This window comes from Syngnathoides biaculeatus, chromosome 2 (genome assembly GCF_019802595.1).
Source record: "Syngnathoides biaculeatus isolate LvHL_M chromosome 2, ASM1980259v1, whole genome shotgun sequence".
NCBI lineage: Eukaryota > Metazoa > Chordata > Actinopteri > Syngnathiformes > Syngnathidae > Syngnathoides > Syngnathoides biaculeatus.
Window position 1 is genome coordinate 19,734,552 of NC_084641.1, and position 20,587 is coordinate 19,755,138.

The 20,587-nt window shown below is 42.2% G+C and overlaps 1 protein-coding gene across 1 annotated transcript in view; it reads left to right on the forward strand.

The window, feature by feature from the left end:
- The window catches only part of plxna2 (plexin A2), a 339,402-nt gene that overhangs the window by 301,447 nt on the left and 17,368 nt on the right, over positions 1-20,587 (forward strand). Inside the window, exons 22-27 of the mRNA XM_061839724.1 lie at positions 1,348-1,587; positions 1,948-2,091; positions 2,721-2,955; positions 6,106-6,248; positions 7,677-7,945; positions 19,413-19,479. Coding sequence (XP_061695708.1) covers positions 1,348-1,587; positions 1,948-2,091; positions 2,721-2,955; positions 6,106-6,248; positions 7,677-7,945; positions 19,413-19,479 — 1,098 coding nt within the window. The remainder of the gene's footprint in view (positions 1-1,347; positions 1,588-1,947; positions 2,092-2,720; positions 2,956-6,105; positions 6,249-7,676; positions 7,946-19,412; positions 19,480-20,587) is intronic.

Below are 20,587 nucleotides of genomic sequence, written 5' to 3' on the forward strand. Positions count from 1 at the left end.
AAAAACATTTTCTTTGGATTTTATTGAATTAAATAAATATTGAATCACTTACCAACAAAAAAGAACTATGGCTCCCACAGACTCACTTAAAGAACGTACTGTACTCCTAATCTAAATTCATTAGCTATATGATATATGCCTATCTCAACTTGTTACCTGGATTAAGACACCTGTCCACAAAATCAATCAATCAGATACCAACCTCTCTATCGTGGGCAAGACCAAAGAACTTTCGAAGGACGTTCGGCACAACATTGGAGAAACAGCTACAGGCTCCATTGGCAAGAGGCTGGATGAGAAGGAGAGAACTGTTGGTGTAATAATTAGAAAATGGAATAAACATAAAATGGCTATTAATCTCCCTTGATCTGGAGCTGCTCGCAGGATTTCATCTCGTGGGGTATCAGTGATTATGAGAAAGGTCATTCATTAGGCATTGGCCCAGAACATGGGAGGAGCTTGTTAATGATCTCAAGGCAGCTGCCACCACAGCGACCAAGAAAAACATTGGTAACACACTATGCCCTAATGGATTAAAATCCTACAGCGCTTGTAAAGCCCCCTCGCTCAAGAAAGCACATGTACAAGCCTGTTTGAAGTTAAAATTGAGCTGTTTAGAATTAATTGGACTTGCCGTGTTTGGAGGAAGATGAATTCCGACCATGACCCCAAGAACTCCAACCCACTGTCAAGCATTGAGCTTTTGGGGATGTGTCTCTGGAAAGGGGACAGGTCAAGTTCACCTCATCGAGGGAAATATGGACGGAGCCTTGTACCGTGAGATTCTGGGTGACAACTTCCTTCTCTGAGCTGGAAAAACATAAAATGGGCCATGGTTCGGCTTATAACATGACGATGACCCAAAGCAAACAGGCAAGGCAACAAAAGAATGACTAAAGAAGAAGCACTTTAAGTTCATGGAGTGCCCGAGCCAGTCTCCAGACCTAAATCCCATACAAAATCTGTCAAGGGACCTAAAGCATCAAGTTGCAAGGACACAGCCTAAAAATCTTAAAGATTTGAAGAGGATCTACAAAAAGGCGTGGTCCAAAATTCCTCCCAAGATGTCTGTGTTTTATGATTTTGTGGTTTGTTTTTGTTATTCTGTCTCTCCCTGTTAAATTACACCTACCGTTGAAATCATAGACCGTTTTGTCCTTGTTAGTTGGTTACACTTAGAAAATCAGCAAGGGATCAAATAATGATTTCCTCCACTGTATTTATCTTGTGGCACCACCTGTTTTTTTTTTTTGTTTTTCAAAGGAGCAAGACGAAAGTGTAAATTTGAAGCGCACACTATTTGAAGCTCTGCTATATTTAAACATTAGCATTTCTTATCCTCTTCAGGTGTGTAGAGGGTTGAACGCAACCAGCATGAGCTGCTCTGCTCCCTCCTTGGTAGAGGACTACCATCCAGGCTTTGACACTGTGAAACATGCGGACGAATTTGGCTTCATTTTCAACAACGTGCAGGCGCTGCTGGTCTACAACAGCACCAACTTGCTCTATTACCCCAACCCTTACTTTGAACCTCTCAGCACCACTGGAGTGTTGGAGCAAAAGCCAGGCTCTCCTATCATTCTTAAGGTATGCCCATTCTCAAAGTCACTTTCCCCAATCGTCACCATTGGTGGCAATCTGATTTCATGACCAGTCAGTTAAACATGCTCAGTGAAAGTGCAAATTACAATGCTAGTAAAGGTGTCGAAGGGGGTGGGCCTTGCAAAGGGGTCCTTAATTGCGTCCAATAATTGTCATGAGCTCAAATTTGAATGTGTTCACAGTTGGCAATTTGCCCTGCAGAGAAACCATCGCCCCTTCACTGTTTATTCCGTTGTACACAAGCATCTCATGGGCAGAAGATTTGGACTTTTGAAATCAGATCTGTACTAGGCCGTATGTTTTGGTGTGGCATGCCATAATTACAAACCTCTCACGGACCCACAGGGCAGAAACCTGCTTCCCCCAACCTCAGGAGGGGTGAAGCTTAACTACACAGTGCTGATTGGAGAGACCCCCTGCTCTGTGACCGTGTCCGAGAGCCAGCTGCTGTGTGAGCCGCCCAACCTCACCGGACAATACAAAATCATGGTCAGTGTAGACCATTTTTTTCCATCTGTCCCCACGTAGGGTGTTTTATCTTCATTTTAATTTCAAACTCCATTATTCATGGCCTTCTCATTGCTCATTCAGCCGAGGGAAAGGGGTGAAAAGGAGGGCCGCGTAATTGCACTTGAGCCACCAAAAGGTTCTGAAAACCAACGGCAAGATTTCGTAATTGCATGCTTGTATTTGAGCATTTCTCTTTATTGTGTATGCAGTTGTACTGTATGTGTTTGTACACCATGGAAGAATAGAATAAGTATGCAGGTTTCATTTGTTTCACCGAGAGCGTGCATGCTTTGTTTTCAGACTGCACCTTAGTGTCCTATGCTGTTCTTTGAACATTTTGCTCAAACAAGCATATTTAGCAACGCAAATGCATTTTGAAATTTACTCCACTACCACGACTTATTATAAGCTAGTATAACCAGTTCTCTTAGCCACTCAGATACTTTTAAAATCATATACCATTGTAATTTGATTGAGAATAAAAAAGTTAGACGAAGCGGACAGAGGGACAGCTAGATCGACAGACGGATATTGTACGTCTTTGTATGTCTTTAGTGTCTCTGTTCAAAGGCTTGTGAAGGATTCAAATTTCAGGGATGTTTCCACAGGTTCAAGTAGGCGGCCTCCACGTCTCTCCTGGCGCTGTGCACATCATGTCCGACAGTCTGCTGACCCTTCCGGCCATCGTCAGCATCGCCGCTGGCGGGGGCCTGCTTCTCATCATTGTCATCCTCGTCCTGATAGCCTACAAGCGAAAGTCACGTGAAAACGACCTCACACTCAAGCGCCTTCAGATGCAAATGGACAACTTGGAGTCACGAGTCGCTCTTGAATGTAAAGAAGGTTAGTAGTGCTGGAGTCGACCGTCTGGATTTATGCAGCATTGTTTCCATTCTGTTGACCTTTTTTGTTTTGTTTTGTAATTCTCTCACTAATCTAAAAACAGTTGCTCCATGTCAGCATTGTTAAAATTTCCTTTGGGGTACTAACTTCAGTGAGAATGTACCAGTTAGTTAGGGTTAGGTGGAGTAGAGCTAGACTATCTGGATTGGTGCACAGACCTGGGTCATGTCCAAAATGGAGAAAAAGTCAAAAGTAGTTTAGTCCCTTTTTCCAAAAGAGATCCACGTGTTGCCCTCTGTTCGTGGTTGTGCCTAACTCTTCGTTGAATTGATTGGCGACACTACAATCACGCCGACACTGCTCACACAGCAAGCCCACCATATATACACAAACCATGCTGGAAATCAAAGAATGATCAGAATTTACTCTTCAAAAATCTACTGAAGTGGGCTGGCCCACTTGCTAGACACATGACTTTTGCTCACAATAATAATTTTTGAGGATGTCGTATTTGTTATGTACCTGCATTTGTATGTGTCCTACAGAAAACATATTCACTCGCTCTGTTTTAAATAATGCAGTGACATAGTAGTTAAAAGTCAGCCAGCGTGGCATGCAGTCAACCGTTGTGATTCAAGTTCTTGTTATACCGCCCTAACTCTGCAAATGTTTTCAATATTTATTCATAACCGTTTCTTCTTCTTTTCCTTTCAGCTTGTCCCGTTAGGGGTCACCACAGAGTGTCATCTTTTTCCATCTAAGCCTATCTTGTGCATCCTTCACTCTAACACCACAGCACCCATAATCTTCATGTCCTCCCTCACAACATCCGTCAACCTTTTCTTTGGTCTTCCTCTCGCTCTTTTGCCTCACAGCTCCATCGTCAACATCCTTCTACCAATATACTCACTCTGTCGCCTCTGGACATGTCCAAACCATTGAAGTCTGCTCTCTCTAACTTTGTCTCCAAAACATCCAACTTTGGCTGTCCCTCTAATGAGCTCATTTTTAATCCTATCCAACCTGTTCACTCCAATCGAGAACCTCAACATCTTCATTTTTACCACCTCCAATTCTGCTTCCTGTTGTTTCTTCAGTGCCACCGTCTCTAATCCGTACATCATGGCCGGCCTCACCACTGTTTTGTAAACTTTGCCCTTCATCCTAGCAGACACTCTTCTGTCACATAACACACCAGACACCTTTCGCCAGCTGTTCCAACCTGCTTGGACCCGTTTCTTCACTTCCTTACCACACTCACCATTGCTCTGGAATGTTGACCCCAAGTATTTGAAGACGTCCATCCTCGCTATCTCTTCTCCCTGTACCCTCACTCTTCCCCCTCCACTTTTTTCATTCACGCACATATATTCTGTTTTACTTCGGCTAATCTTCATTCCTCTCCTTTCCAGTGCATGTCTCCATCCGTCTACTCTTGATTGAACTTATATTTATACTTAAGAAGCCAGTTAAAAATGGTATACGCAGAGTAAATTACCTTCAGGAATCTCCTATGCCATAATTCATCTGAACAATTTATGTAGTTATATTATATAGTATATACCACACTCTCCATTGCTCTGTATTGTTGACCCCAAGTATTTGAAGACGTCCATCCTCGCTATCTCTTCTCCCTGGAGCTTCACTCCTCCTCCACAGCTCACATTCATGCACATATATTCTGTTTTGCTTCGGCTAATCTTCATTCCTCTCCTTTCCAGTGTGTGTCTCCATCTTTCTAATTGTTCCTCCGCCTGCTTCCTGCTTTCACTGGAGATCACAATAACATCTGCAAACATCATGGTCCGAGGGGATTTCAGTCTAACCTCATATGTCAGCCTATCCATTATTACCGCAAACAGGACGGGGCTCAGCGCGGATCCCTCAATGCAGACCCACCTCTACCTATTCATAACCATATATGGATATATTATATTTCATTTGTGAAACAGTAAGATATACAGTAAGTGTTTGACTTTTTGCCAAATCCAATCTTAAGTACTTTCCTCAAGTGGTCTACACGTCACTACAGTACTATTGGGGTCACGAAATTTGGATTCGGCTTTCTTTGCAGCACAGCGAAATAAATGCAACCAATATCAGTCACAGTGATAAAAAGTGTGATGGCATGTCACACAAAGAATCAAAACAATAAAATTAATTTGACATAATCCTATTTTCCTTTCACCGCAGAATGGGACAATCAGATAATCAATGCACAGCAATGTGTCTTGCTCCACCCTCCACAAAGAAACTGTACAATCCAACTACTTCTACGGACAAGTGGGATAGTGTAGCGTGGATATCCTCTTTAAGTCTTTAAAGTGGAAAAGACTCCCAAAGGCACGCATTACCTTCAAATTATAAAGGCTCTACTGTATATTTTTGGGGAAGTAAAGTGTTTTGGCGACACCTGACGTCAAATTTACACTATAGATCAACTAAATCATCTTCTTGTTCAGAGTGAGGTACATCCTGTGTAAAACTGTCTTCCAAAGTCTTTCCAAAGTTGTACTCAACTTTCACAAAACATCTTGAATGGGCACATTTATGAGAGATTCAACAGCCTTGGAAAGGCAGAGGATTAACATTTTTGCCAATAAAAGGTGCAGTGTGGTTGCCTGCAGCCTGGATTTAGATGGGCACCCCAGCCGCAGGGAATTAGAGAGACTACACGAAGGGATCCTGCCGCTCCCATGGTAGTTTTCGGACAAGGGAGAATTAAGGGGGCCTCCCCAAGGGTGAGGAAGCTGAGACGTAGGGGTGGGGGCGGGGGTACTGAACAGGAGACAGGAGTCAGGATGGAGCCAATTAGTCGAAACTCACCTGCAGCCTCATGCTGAGATGATCCACACACTGCTGGGGCCAATTTACTGGCTCCAAAGATAAAAATTGTGTGAGAATGCTAAGTGTAAAAGTGTAGGAGGGGGTCATGTGCCACGTTTTTTGCTGAGGCTCAAATGTGAAATATTGAGTTTCTCTGAAGTGAAGACTACCTTGGGCTTTTACAGTCCGCTTATTCATAGTGGCAGCGAACACTGTGAAGATAAGAATGACTCTCATATTTGATGCTCGGGGATTAGAGCATAGCTCTTTCCTACATTGGTCTAACTAGCATTGTTTCCTTTTTCTTCCGCCTTGAACAAAAAGCCTTTGCCGAGCTGCAGACAGACATCAATGAGCTCACCAGCGACCTGGACAGAGCAGGCATTCCGCATCTGGACTACAGGACCTACGCCATGAGGGTGCTCTTCCCTGGCATTGAGGATCATCCCGTCCTCAGAGAGCTGGAGGTAACAACGTGGAGACAAAGCAAACTCAGGGGGTGGAAATTGTCCTTTACAATCCACCGTAGTGTAACTTTCAAGAGAAGAGTAAAGGTTAGCAGCAAATTCATCTTCAATCGCTATTCCCATTCTGAAATGTGACTCCCCAGCAGAACAGGATAACATCACATTGGCCCATCAGCTATATCTTCAAGGCCTGTCACGATAATTTTTCAAGATGGTATGCTTTTCAGCGGCACACTCCACAACTGGTTCGCACATCTGCCTCACAAGACTAAAGACCCGGGTTCAAATCCGGCCTCGTTTGTTGCGTTAATTGGGAACCAACGACGTGGCACGAATAGCTGATGTCACCACGGGAGAATAAACAGTTTACTTCAACTCACTAGCGGTTGTTAGCTTGGAGGCTAGCTTGTTAGCTAGAGACAACAAACGGTTTACTTTCCCTTCAGTACAGAATCTCTGTTGTGTGCGCTGAAGTTGGCTGTGGAGTATTGGACGACGCCAACACTGGCAAGAGTGAACCGGTCCGGCAGCGTTCCATGAGTCCCACTAGCTGCTAATGACCTAATCGTCCAACTCTTGTCGGCTCTCGGTGTGATCCGTACACCAACTCATCACAGCTATGACAATTAAGTCCGGAAAAACTATCGTGTCCATTTTATTTATCGAATGAAAAGTCGTTATACTGTAGTAGTTAGTCATGACAGGCCTATACTCTTGCAGCCGTAGCATAGAGCTTATCAATAAGCACATAAATAATATCTAAATATAATGAAACAAAACATTCCTATAAACACCAATATCTACCAATATCCCTCAAATTGAAATCATTGTTGAGTTACACTCAAGATATCTCAAAATCAATTGGTTTCTTGCTTTGAAAGACAACGAGAGCTTAAAGATCAGCAGTGGCTATTTTGAGATGTTTTTACAGTCCTGTGGAGTTTTGTGAAAAAGCCCGAACAACCACATATTTATTGAATGAATCAAAAGTCTTGTGGAAACAGTCCTGGACAAAAACCCGGTTAAGTTTAACTTCCAAGTGCCAGTAAGAAAGGTTTTTCTTTTCAGAACAACCCCAACACTATAGATTGAATGTCGTCACTGAGATCGTCTTACTTTTCAACTTATTTGACATTTGTCTGCTGGATCAGGGCGCGGTACACCTTAATAGACTGGTCAATAATTGATTAAGAACTTCTCAGTTACCCAACACAAGCATCGTAAGTGGCACCGTATGCCTGCATGGACTGAAACCGAAGTAGATTTTGTGGCTCAGGACAAAAAAAAAAAAAAAAAAAACCTCAAGGTTAGGTTGAAAGTTGAATCACTTAATAACCAAAGACATCTCAGTTCCATCGTTCTCAATAATAATGGCTACTTGTGTATAATTCTGGTTAAATGTGGGGCTAATCAGTCATTTCTATTTAGGTATCAGGCAATGGCCAGCAGAATGTGGAGAAGGCCCTGAAGCTCTTTGGTCAGCTCATCAACAACAAAGTGTTTCTGCTGACCTTCATCCGAACTCTGGAGATGCAGCGCTCCTTCTCCATGAGGGACCGCGGCAACGTGGCCTCGCTCATCATGACGGCCTTGCAGGGACGCCTGGAGTACGCCACAGACGTGCTCAAGCACCTTCTATCGGACCTGATCGACCGCAACCTGGAGAGCAAGAACCACCCCAAGCTGCTGCTGCGCAGGTAGGGCGGCGTGCTTGAACTTGAAATGAATGCTGGGAGGGGCCTGCTAAAATGGTTTGGCCTCATTTTAGGTAAACTTCTGCGGTTTCTCTTCTCCATTTTGGTCTATGTTTGCGATTGGGAGGTTAATACAATTTTACTGTTCATGACCAAACATCAGAGTTTATTTATCAATTTTATAAATGTTATCACACGTACAATATATGATATGATTACCGTATATGTCTGAATGATTGGATTATTGGGGATATTTTTTGGTGGCTTTCGTAGTTCAGATTGTGTCCCTGCTGATCTGCACTGCTTACTCTAACAAAATACCCGCGAACAAAGGAATTTGTTGAAAAAAAGTTCTTGTTGCTGAAGAGGCAATTTGCGGTACGGTCGCGGTATTTCTTTTATGTCTCAGTGCATGAACACATCTGTGCTCAAGAATCCATAACTGCTGATGGAAGCTGTATGTTGTTACATGTTTTATAGTGAGTAGAACTCAGTCAAGATTCCCTCCCTCAAGTCATTAGTCATTGGCGTACAGCAAGCTAAACGCTACGCGCTTCATCCACTAGCAGAAAACATCTAAATTGTCCACATAATTCCGCATTCCGTCTTGTGCCATGGCCTCGCTCTCAATGTCAGCTTCACTTATCCTCCGGGCTTCAGCTCCTTATGAAACATTCACAAGTGGTTCAACTTGATTTCTTCGCCCACCCCTCACACCCACTCCACTTCAGGTCTCCGGTGCACATTGTTTTCAAGAGGAAGCGATGCCTTTGCTAAAACTTTAAACACCTCCAAGGTTCTTGTTTCTTTGTGTCATCAGCACTTTTGCAGCCCTGCAGCTTTTCAAATAGGTCTGACACAAAAAGTGCACTCGGAAACGTACTGAAGAGTGCATCTTTACGATGTCATTTACATATCTGATCAGGTGAAACAGAAACATAATTTTGAAATGACAACAACTAAGGAAAGTAGTTGACCTGTGGTTAACCTTGTTTTTTTTTTCCCCCAACAGTTTTTCAAATACCAAATAATGGAAAAGGCATATTCCATCAGGCGTTACTATCGTTATCACAAAGCTAATGTTAGCTTTACAGGCAGATAACATTTTCACATCCTTAGCGATCATGAAAATATAAAATTATGTTTATCACTGTATAATCCATCCATCCATTTTCTTACCCACTTATCCTCACGAGGGTCACGGGAATGCTGGAGCCTATCCCAGCTGTCAACGGGCAGGAGGCAGGGTACACCCAGAACTGGTTGCCAGCCAATCACAGGGCACATAGAAACCAGCAACCATTAACATTCACAATCACACCTAGGGGCAATTTAGAGTGTCCAATTAATGTTGGGTGTTTTTGGGATGTGGGAGAAAACCAGAGTGCCCAGAGAAAACCCACTCAGCCACAGGGAGAACATACAAACTCCACACAGGCGGGGGCCGAGATCGAACCCGGGTCCTCAGAACTGTGAGGCCCACGCTTTACCAGCTGTTCAACAGTGCCGCCCCCACTATATAATATAACTACATAAATTGTTCGGATGAATTATGGCATAGGAGATTCCTGAAGGTAATTTACTCTGCGTATACCATTTTTAACTGGCTTCTTAAGTATAAATATAAGTTCAATCAAGAGTAGACGGATGGAGACATGCACTGGAAAGGAGAGGAATGAAGATTAGCCGAAGTAAAACAGAATATATGTGCGTGAATGAGAAAAGTGGAGGGGGAAGAGTGAGGCTACAGGGAGAAGAGATAGCGAGGGTGGACGACTTCAAATACTTGGGGTCAACAATACAGAGCAATGGAGAGTGTGGTCAGGAAGTGAAGAAACGGGTCCAAGCAGGTTGGAACAGCTGGCGAAAGGTGTCTGGTGTGTTATGTGACAGAAGAGTGTCTGCTAGGATGAAGGGCAAAGTTTACAAAACAGTGGTGAGGCCGGCCATGATGTACGGATTAGAGACGGTGGCACTGAAGAAACAACAGGAATCTGAACTGGAGGTGGCAGAAATGAAGATGTTGAGGTTCTCGCTCGGAGTGACCAGGTTGGATAGGATTAGAAATGAGCTCATTAGAGGGACAGCCAAAGCTGGATGTTTTGGAGACAAGATTCGAGAGAGCAGACTTCGATGGTTTGGACATGTTCAGAGGCGAGAGAGTGAGTATATTGGTAGAAGGATGCTGGGGATGGAGCTCCCAGGCAAAAGAGCGAGAGGAAGACCAAAGAGAAGGTTTATGGATGTGGTGAGGAAAGACATGAGGGCAGTTGGGCTTAGAGAGGAAGATGCAGGAGATACGCTAAGATGGCAAAAGATGACACGCTGTGGCAACCCCCAACGGGACAAGCCGAAAGGAAAAGAAGAAGAATCAAGAGTAGACGGGGGAAGGGTGGGCAACCGGTTCAAGTGTCTGCCTCACAGTTCTGAGGACCAAGGTTCAAAATCCCAGTGGTGGTTGCATGGTTTCCGGGGTTTTCTTTGGGCACTCGAGTCCTTCAACTCCTGTCCCCTCCACCACAACCCAAAAAGATGCATTAATTTGAGCGTGATTGTGAGTGTGCCTGGTTGTCTGTTTCTACGTACCCTGCCAGGGGCTGGCAACCAATTCAGCGTGTACCCCGCCTCCTGCCTGAAGGTAGCTGGGGTAGCCTCCAGCACTCCTGTAATCCTTGTGAGGATAAGCGGCTCAGAAAATGGATGGGTGGATGAATGAATAGTAAAGATTTGCTCGACTTCTGACAGATTGTGTGAGCTGATGAAGTGACACTCTCAATCATTGTTCGATATAGAAGTTTTTATTCAATTCTTGGAATATTCCCCCTCTTTTTGAGTTGAAACCAGTGTCGTGCCCTGAAGGGCAAGGCAGCTGCTCAGCTTTCAAGCACCTTCATTCTGATGGTAATGCTCCTTAAAGCGTCTCTGTTTGAAAAGGCCACATTGGCAGTCTGCTAAATAAACGGGGGGGAAAAGAAGAAAGAGGTGTAAAAGACACACGGTGACAAGTGGACCTGGATTAAGCTGTTATTTCATATGACAGCGGGACCTCACCCCATCCCTCCGTTTTTATGATTGGCTCTTATTAGGAACACAGCACTTCACAATCCTTGTACGCTTCCTGGAGGGCCTTTTAGTTTATATATATATATATATATATATATATATATATATATATATATATATAGTTTTTTCTTTCTTTTTTTCTATCTGTTTTTTTAAGATTGCCGCAGATTAGCGATTAGACAAGCCTGAGTGGTGCCTTGTCCTCACCATTACCACAGACTCCATTTATATTGTTGAAGGAGCTCTCTTGTGCTTTTGTGGACAATGTTTGTATAATAAAACAAAGACAAATGACCGTAACACATAATCCTCAATTTTCTGGTATTAAGCAACAGAAATCTTATCCTTTATCCTTATCCTAGCAATCGAAATCAATCATGGTCCTAGTTTGTAAACAAGCAGTCCCTAAATGTTACAATCTTTAAACAGAGAACGCATGTAAGTTCTAGAAAACAGTGCATTAGATGACTTGTTTTTTTTAGACATCCAAGCAAATTTTGTGCTCTCAAGACTACTCAAAATCTATCAACTCTGGTCCTCAGAACTGAGGCCAACGCTTTAACCAGTAGCACCACCGTGCCGCCGGTAAAAGTAAGTAAGTTTCTTTCGGCGTGACATCTCAGATGAACGCTCATATTTGTTTGATTATATTGATTAAAATCATTATTAACAAATGATTTTTCATGTATTTCAAAACTTTTTATTTATTTAACTACCAAGACACAGAATATAACTGCCAGACAATACATTAGTGACAAGTAAGATGATAATGTATTAAAATCACGGAAATCAAGGAAAACAAAGAAAAATAAAGACATTAAAATAGCTAATATAGTATTGACTTTTGTCCCAAAAAATGTTCTTTATTCTGGAACTATCCATCCATCCATTTTCTACCCTGCATATCCTCACAAGGGTCTCATGCATACTGCAGTCCCATCCCAGTTATCTTTGAGTAAGAGAGGGTGCTCTCTCTCAACTGGTTGCCAGCCAATCGCAGAGCACATAGACACAACCACCTGATTCAAATTCACACCTACCGGCAATTTAGACTCTTCAATTGATCTATGATGCATGTTTTTGGGATGTGGAAGGACCCCCTAGTACCCGGAGAAAAGCCACACGGGCACGGGGAGAGCATGCAATCTCAACACTGGCGGGGGTGGGATTTTAACCCCGGTCCTCAGAACTGTGAGGCAGATGTGCTAACCAGTTGTCCACCATGGCACTGTTCTGGCACTAGTAAATAAAAATCATTTTGATCAGCATAAGTGACCTGAAAGTAAGCTTTTAGGTTGATTCCGTATCGCAGTCATTAAAAAAAAAATAAAAATCATTTGGTCTTTTTAGACACCCACTGCTGTTCCTGCTGTGTGCGCCTTGGCTTCTTTGGGCCTAATCTAGTGCAATGCGTGCATGGAGCTACTTGTTTGATGGTAGCTTGAAAAAAAAAAAAAAAAAAGAGTGGAAGAAAATCACAACATAATGTTAATGAACTCTTTTTCATATATTTGGAAGATATGCTCACAGCTATTTTTAATATATGTTACCAAGGTGTTTGTGTGTGAATATTTGTGAGTTGACGCTCCCATGACAAAACGCTAATATTACCGCTCCCTTCAGTAAGATCTCCCATTGACCTTTAGCAATAAAGTAAGGTGGTCATTTCTAAAATATGTATAATGTTTGTAAGTATGAAAATATAATGTAGTAATATATATAATAATATAAAATAATGTTTTTATGTGGGGTGTCCAAAAATCTCGTTAAAGGCTCAGAGGTGGCACAAAATTATTTTATAAGCTGCAAAGTTTGAGTTGCTATATGAGGCTAGTGGCGTTAACGCCGACTAGCATCTTGAGGCTAATCCAAATGCGTGCTCGTTTATCCAGTCAGGCAGCGCCGGACCCGGTTTCTGCTTGCGTCATCACATTTTGATTTGCACGGCATGTCTAAATGATAAAAGACACGATCGACAGAGAAAATGCCTTTTTTGAGAAGGGTGGAGGGTAACCCTTGAAGGGCCACTGTCATGCAATGCATGATTTTTAGTATGTTATTAATGAAAAAATGGCAGCCGACTGGATCCATGCGTTTTTTTCACCACAAAACATGATTCTGACGTATACAGCTTTTTGTAACTCCCACCATGAAAACCCTCTCGAGGGATTTGTTTTCGAGAAGAAGCAGGAAGTGACGTACATGACAGGATCACCCTCAAGTGGACTCGTTTGTTTCTATTAGTTTTACCTCTGGGAAGGTAGCTCGTTGTTCCTTCGTGTAAGCCAAAATGCCAGCTCGCTTGGACACTCGGGAGGATGGAATTACCCTTCATAAGTTTGCAAGAGACCCGGTTCGTCGTGAAAAATGTCGATAAGGCCGAGCCGGCCACCGCCTTGTCGGCCGGGGTGGCTCGTCGCGGCGCCGGGCCACAATAGCTCATCTCCGCCGCGGAAGTGGATCAGACGGGGATGCGGTTTGGCCAAGATCGCATATCATCTGAATGTGGCTTGAAACAATCGGGTAATATTGCCCCGGTAACTTCACTCAGTTGTGCGATGTTCTCTTCTTTGAAAAGAGCTTCCGTGTCAGAATGGGCGTGTCCCGTACGAGGGTCCACCGCGTGATTTCAATGGCGAATGTCCGGGGTGACGTCACGGACAGGAGATGCAGCCAATATGGTGGCCACTTGGATGTCGAATGACACTTCCGCAACTTTCCGCATGGATGATGTGCTCTCCGCTCATATAAATTTTTTCATGCAGACATCAAAGTGAATAATGTTATATGCATTTTTCATTTCACTATCTATTTTAGAATGTTTATAGGGATGACACTTGACCTTTAAGTTTTAGTACTGTGCATTGCTTAAGCATCAATGACAGCTTTCTATTTTTTGTAACAGTGGTTGGGTGAGGCTCCTCATTTTCTGAGGTAGTAAATCTGCCCATTCTTTTTGACAAAAAGCCTCCAGTTCTCCGAAATTATTGGATTGGCCGACATGAAGTGCATATTTGAAATCCCTGCAGAGCGGCACAATGATATTGAGATCAGGAAGCTGTGATTGCTACTCCAGAACCTTCACTTTTTTCTGCTGTAGCCACTGAAGGGTCGACTTGACCTTGTGCTTTTGATCATTGTGATGTTGTGAAGTCCAAGTGTGTCCAATGTGCAGCTTCTGAGGTGATAAATACAAATTGACCTCTACTATTTTTTGTATAAAATGGGTCATTGAGCTCACCCCCTACCAAAACATCAGCAATCCACCTCCCTGTTTCACAGTTGGGATGGTGTACTTTTCAAGCCTTGTTGACTCATCTCCAAACATTTGCAGTTATGACCATAAAAGACACATTTTAGCAACCCAAAAGCCAAGCTAAATTTATTTGTGTAGCGCATTTGATACAGTGCTGTGAAAAAGTATTTGCCCCATCTGATTTCTTTTCAATTTTAATATCTCTCAGAGACAACCCCAAAAAAAAATCCAAACCTTTTTGAGCCTCTGTAGTAAAGTAATTGCCCCAATCCCCCGTTGTTAAGTCAAAAAGTCACTTTGACTAACCATAAATTTGCAAATTCAAATTTGAGTGCTGTACTGGACAGTACAAATTTATTGATTTATACTTATTGTTGCAGCCTAAAACACCTAGTACAGTACCGTTATTTTAAATTACAGGTGTCAAACTCAAGGTCCGGGGACCAGATCCGGCCCACTACATGTTTTTATGTGGCCCGGGAAGGCGGATCACATGTATTGACTTCCATGATTCTTGATCAAATCTGTACAAAAATTTCAATTTGTCATATCATAAATGATAACATGGATATATTGCAAGCATTTTTGACTTACCAAACATCAACAGTAGTTGAAAAACACATTAACCTTGATTTCTGATTCCAAAACTAGCTCATCATTTTCATGTGTAAATATAATGAGGCGATTGAAGATTTTTATGGTTTCAGTCATAACAGCCATCTGAGGCAAACCATAACTATAATGTGGCCCACAGAAAAAAAATTAAATCATTAAAAAGCATGAAATTTGATGTTTTATCCAAACTTACCACGCAGGTGTGCTTGTTGTCGTAGTGACTTTGGACAAGTCTCCGGACTCCAGAGATATGTTAGACAGGTTGATCTTCATCCAGAAAATGTTGAATATTTTGAAAATGATAATCAAGAACCAAAAATTATGACTTGACGTATCCCAATATTCCAGTCAGTTTTGTTCTCTGATCTTTGCAGTTATTAAATATAAAATCTCTTGTTGATCATTTGTCCTTTAAAGACTAACAGTTCATTTGGCAATTCTGAGTTTGAAAAACCCTTTCGTAAACTTTTCCTGCAACCATTATTAGTGTTGGCAGCACACCGCTGCCTGCCTCTCTACTTCAACACACCTTCTTACAGATGGCGCTCACACACTCGCGTGGCTGATGAGCTCCTGATAGTATTTGTTCACAATTGAGTGTTTAATTGCTGATGTGCTATCTCCTCTTTAATAGAATAGGCATGCTTCTATCAGTTTACACGCTCAGCTTTAATAGAGCCATCACTGCAGATACATTATGTGCATTTTCTCCTTTTTTCATTCAATTTTTTAATTGAAATCAGGTCCATGTGGCTTTCTGCATAGTTTTTTGGGGCCAAAGGTGAAATGAAATAAAACATCTTTCTTTGTTGTCTGCTAAAGGTGATGTGGCTTACTATGTTTGGTATTTAGGCTTTGTTTGTCTTTGTTTGATGACGTATAAATCCCTCATTGGCTTGGCTCCAGACACACATTTATCGACCTCCTTCATCCCTACACAATTGTCCAGAACCAGTGCTCATCTGACGCTAGCCTGATTTTAATAGTACATCAAAATGACAAAAATGGCTGTATTTACGCCTGACACAAAACATTTTTGAAGACAATATATTTCCCCAAAAACTATCGCTATAAATGATTATTCTGAAATGACCAATATTATGGTTATTATTATTATAGCAATTTTCTTTCTTGTTTCTCGATTTATTTGTTTTGTTTTGGGGTTTTTTTCCTCTCTGATATTGATCCTTCTGTGTCTGAAGTAAAGAATAAAGAATAAAAACATTTAGCACAAGATTTTCTTTCCAGACTCCAGACGAGCCGGGATGGAACCATCTATTCCATTTATAATCGGCATGGAAACCCAAACCAAATTAAAATGCTCCAGATAAACACATCAGTCATAATAAACAAGCCGAATTGGAATTTCATCCGGTTTTACGGGTGCAGAATATTTATTTTGCCAAACCAATTAGAAGTACATTTTCACCGCGTGAACTGTCATTCGGAATAGAGCCGGGAAAAGCTGTCTCAATGTAAATTATGCATGACGTAAATATGGCTGCTCCCGACGGAGTTCGTAGGTGACAGTGATCTTGTTTGTACTGCTTTATAAGTTGTTTTTAATGAAGCATTTTTTTAAATAGACATAGATATGACCAGGCGGCACAGTGGCTCAGCTGGTAAAACGTTGGCCTCACAATTCTGAGGTCCCGGGTTCAATCCTGGACCTGCCTGTGTGGAGTTTGCATGTTCTCCCCGTGCCTGCGTGGGTTCCCTCCCACATCCCAAAAACATGCAACATTAATTGGACACCCTAAATTGCCAGTAGGTGTGATTGTGAGTGCGATTGTTTGTCTCTATGTGCCCTGCGATTGGCTGGCAACCAGTTCAGGGTTTACCCCGCCTCCTGCCCTTTGACAGCTTGGATAGGCTCCAGCACTCTCTGCGACCCTCGTGAGGATAAGCGGGAAAGAAAATGGATGGATGGATTGATGGATAGCTATAACCCCATCTCGTGTGCTGAATAGATGACGGACCTCCATCTTGATAATTTGATATTCACTGTTGTCAACTGCTTCTAATTCTTTACTAAGCTTCTTAACTGGCTAGCTCACAAATAAATAGTTGACTTTCACCCAAGTGTGAATCCACACCTTGCACGTGCAGCAAGCCTTTGGAATATTGGACATCAGAAAGAGTGTACCGCTCCACCAGGGTTCAATGAGCCCACTAGCCGTCCAACCAATCCACATGCCAGCATACCACACCCAAGACAATTTTATCGAGTCCGGAAAGGCAATCATTTTCTTTATCAAAACGATAAGTTGACATAACGCTTATAATGACAGACTTATCTGTATTTTATGCCCAATCCACCATGCTTGAGGAAAGAGGGCTCGAATTGAAATCAGTAAATGTTCATCAGCACTGTAATTTGCACATGGATTACTTTGTTTGCACAATTAGCGAAAGAGTTTCTAATCTGTTCCCAGAAGAATCCTTTTTGCAGTTATTGCTACGACTCCATTTGAAGAACATTACGGGATAGAAAATTCCACCCTGAGTAATTTTGCAGTTTTACCCAGCGTAATGTTATTTTAATGGAATCACAGAACACTGCTCAATCACCCAGAGTCCTTTAACATCATTTTTTTTCTCCTCAGCATTTTTGTAATGAGGTTTCCCGCCCATGCAGAGCAATGGAGTACAATGTTATTAATTTCAAGAGCATTGTTTCATTAGTTTCACGGAGGGGATGCCCCCCCTTCCCCAATATACTCACTGCACCCAAGCTGCTATTAGAATAGACAGGAGTGTGTGGGACAACTCTCGAGTGCTGCGCTGGATAATGAAATCTGGATGTTCATTAATGAAAGTCAATTAATGGGAAGTAGAGGAAGAAGAGAAGGTGAAGAACAAAGTTTGTTTGCCCCCAATTCCCAAAATTTAAAAGTAAAAATACAGTCTTAAGGAGTCGGCAAAGCACCCGCACAAAAGCTTTTATTTGACTTCCGTCTTTGGACTTGCTGAGCTTATTAAAATGCCTAATGGATTCCATTAAATTCCGACACGTTGAAGTCTCATGCTAGTCAAGACGGGGGATGGGAGCAGGGCGATATGGGGAGTGTGGGTGGTTTGGTGGAAGAGATTGGTTGAAGATTTGAAGAAGAAAAAAAAAGAAAAAGCAGCCACCAGCAACTTTACTTTAAATGAGAGTACCCTCCATCTATCCATTTCCTAAACAGATTATCCTCATGAGGGTTTCGGGCCTGCTGAGCCTATCCCAGCTGTCATCGGGCAGGAGGCGGGCTGCAACCTGAACTGGTTGCCAGCCAATCGCAGGGCAATATTGACAGACAACAGCCACACTCATAATGACACCTGGGGGGAATTTAGAATGAATGCATGTTTTGGGATGTGGGAGGAGAAAACCCATACAAGTACTGGGAGAAAGGCAAACTCCACACAGGTGGAGCCGGGATTCGAACCCCAGTCCTCAGAGCTCTGAGGCCAACACTCTCCAGCTGTTCCACCGTGGCGCCAGTTTTTGTCACATTCAGCTTATTAAGAATGAAATTAATAATGGTGTCCTCACAAACACGGCAGCCGACAAAAGAGCTGGTTGTACTGGTTGTTTAAATTCCTATTTGAAGGGCCAGCTAACTATACAGTATAGAAGCAATCAAAAAATTCATTGTACCGTAATATGTCCTCTGAAATGTAAAAATTGGAAAACTTTAATATTTTACATTGAATAAAAAAATGGGCTGAAAATGTTTTATCTGTATTTTGCAAAAAAATGACAATAAAGAAATCCACAATGTACATCTTCAACAATGCCTTTGCATAGTACCGTCATAAAAATTGGCCTAAAAATGGAAAATATTTTAAGTACCAAGTCCCTGCCACACTTTTGGGTACTTTCGACTCTCTAGCGAACCTGACATGCATGTTTTTGGAATTTAGGAGGAAACCGGTATGCCTACAGAAAACCAGCACAAACAAAAGGGAGAAGACACAATCTTCACACAGAGATTCAAACCCAGAACCGTCTGATTTTGAGGCAGATGTGCTCACTGCCGTTTTATCTCAATTTTCAAAAATAGATGTGACTCCAAGTATCTGCAGAAAAAAAACAGTGGAAGACGCCATTTTACATTGTTCATGGCCAATCAAATGGAAACAGCCCAGTATCTGGGAAGGGGCGAGGTTGGTGGGTGGGTGTCAAAGGGGCTGCGAGGATGGGAACGGTGGTTGCAGGGGGAACAAGGGTGCTACTTTTTGGCAGTGGTCAGACATTACCTGGCTTTTACTGTGCTTGCCTCTCAACAGCTGAGACTTGTCACAGCTGCAATGTCTCACTGTGCTCAACCATGCATAAGCACACACACACACACACACACACACAAATGCCCTCTCTGGTTCCTTTCAACCACTACCAGCACAGAAGTTGCAGGAAGTTCACAACCAACAACAGGAAGCCGCCCGGAGGCTCCACCACTACCTTTCGATGAATTATGGATCTCTTTTCTTTTGTAAAAAGTTCTGACCAACTCTGTTTTGTTCTTTTCGTGCCCTTTGTTATCACGACAGAACAGAGTCGGTTGCAGAGAAGATGCTCACCAACTGGTTCGCCTTCCTTCTGCACAGGTTCCTGAAGGTTAGTTAGGACTGCACTCACACACACACGCGAACACCCACCCACACAACACACACACACACACACACACACACGGAAATTGCAGACTGTACTGAATAACAAGAATTTAATAGGATGTATGAGTGCCTATTTGGATTATTCTAGGAGTGCAAAAGATTTTATATACTTCCTGTATTTCTGGATGATCATTTTATTTCATAACAGTACAACAATATACCTGTGGGAAATTGTTTAATTAAAAACTAAAGTTTTTACAGTAATAAAACTAATTTTTACTCATGATTGGCTGAGAGAAATCCAGCAATGTTACTCTCTCTTCATGAGATGCAATTTAACAACTTTTTGCAATAACGTTGTTCTTTTTAGAAAATAATGCTAATCACTTTTGTGTGATTAAGAAAAATAATCATTTTAAGCCTGTGAATGCAACTGTAAGATGCTCTTTAAAAAAAAAAGTGATTTGAGAAGATTGGTGTTTAAGATCCTCTTATATAACTTAACATGCTCTTTTACATTTCTCCCTGACATACGTGCACTCATACCTGACGATAAGGCGCTCTAAAACGGCTTAGCTAGCAGCCTACCAGAAGGGAATATGTATTTTTGTGGTTCAGACATACGTAGGTAACCAACTGCACGTCGCTCAATAATTGCTAATGTAAAAAAAAATATTACACAGTATGGTGACTCAAGTCAAATACCAAGTCCATCACTGGGCCATGTGTTGGCTACGCCCCCCAAATCAAATTTAAACCTTTAGCTCCACATTTTAGAACTACATATTACTCAATGTTGTCTTCATGAACGATCTTCAAAATGTGAATCCAGCTATCAATTTTTTGTACCCCTTATCTTCACTTGGGTCACGGCGGTCCTGAAGCTTATCCCAGCTATCTTGGAGCAAGAAGCAGGGTACAGTACACCCTGAATCGATTGGCAGCCAATCACAGGGCACACATAGACAACTATCCACATTCACATCTAAAGGCAATTTAGAATCTTCATTTATTCTACCGTGCATGTTTTGGGGATTTGTGAGGAAACCAGACAGCCTAGAGAAAAATCGAGGCAGGCACAGGAAAAACATGCAAATGTCACACAAAGGAGG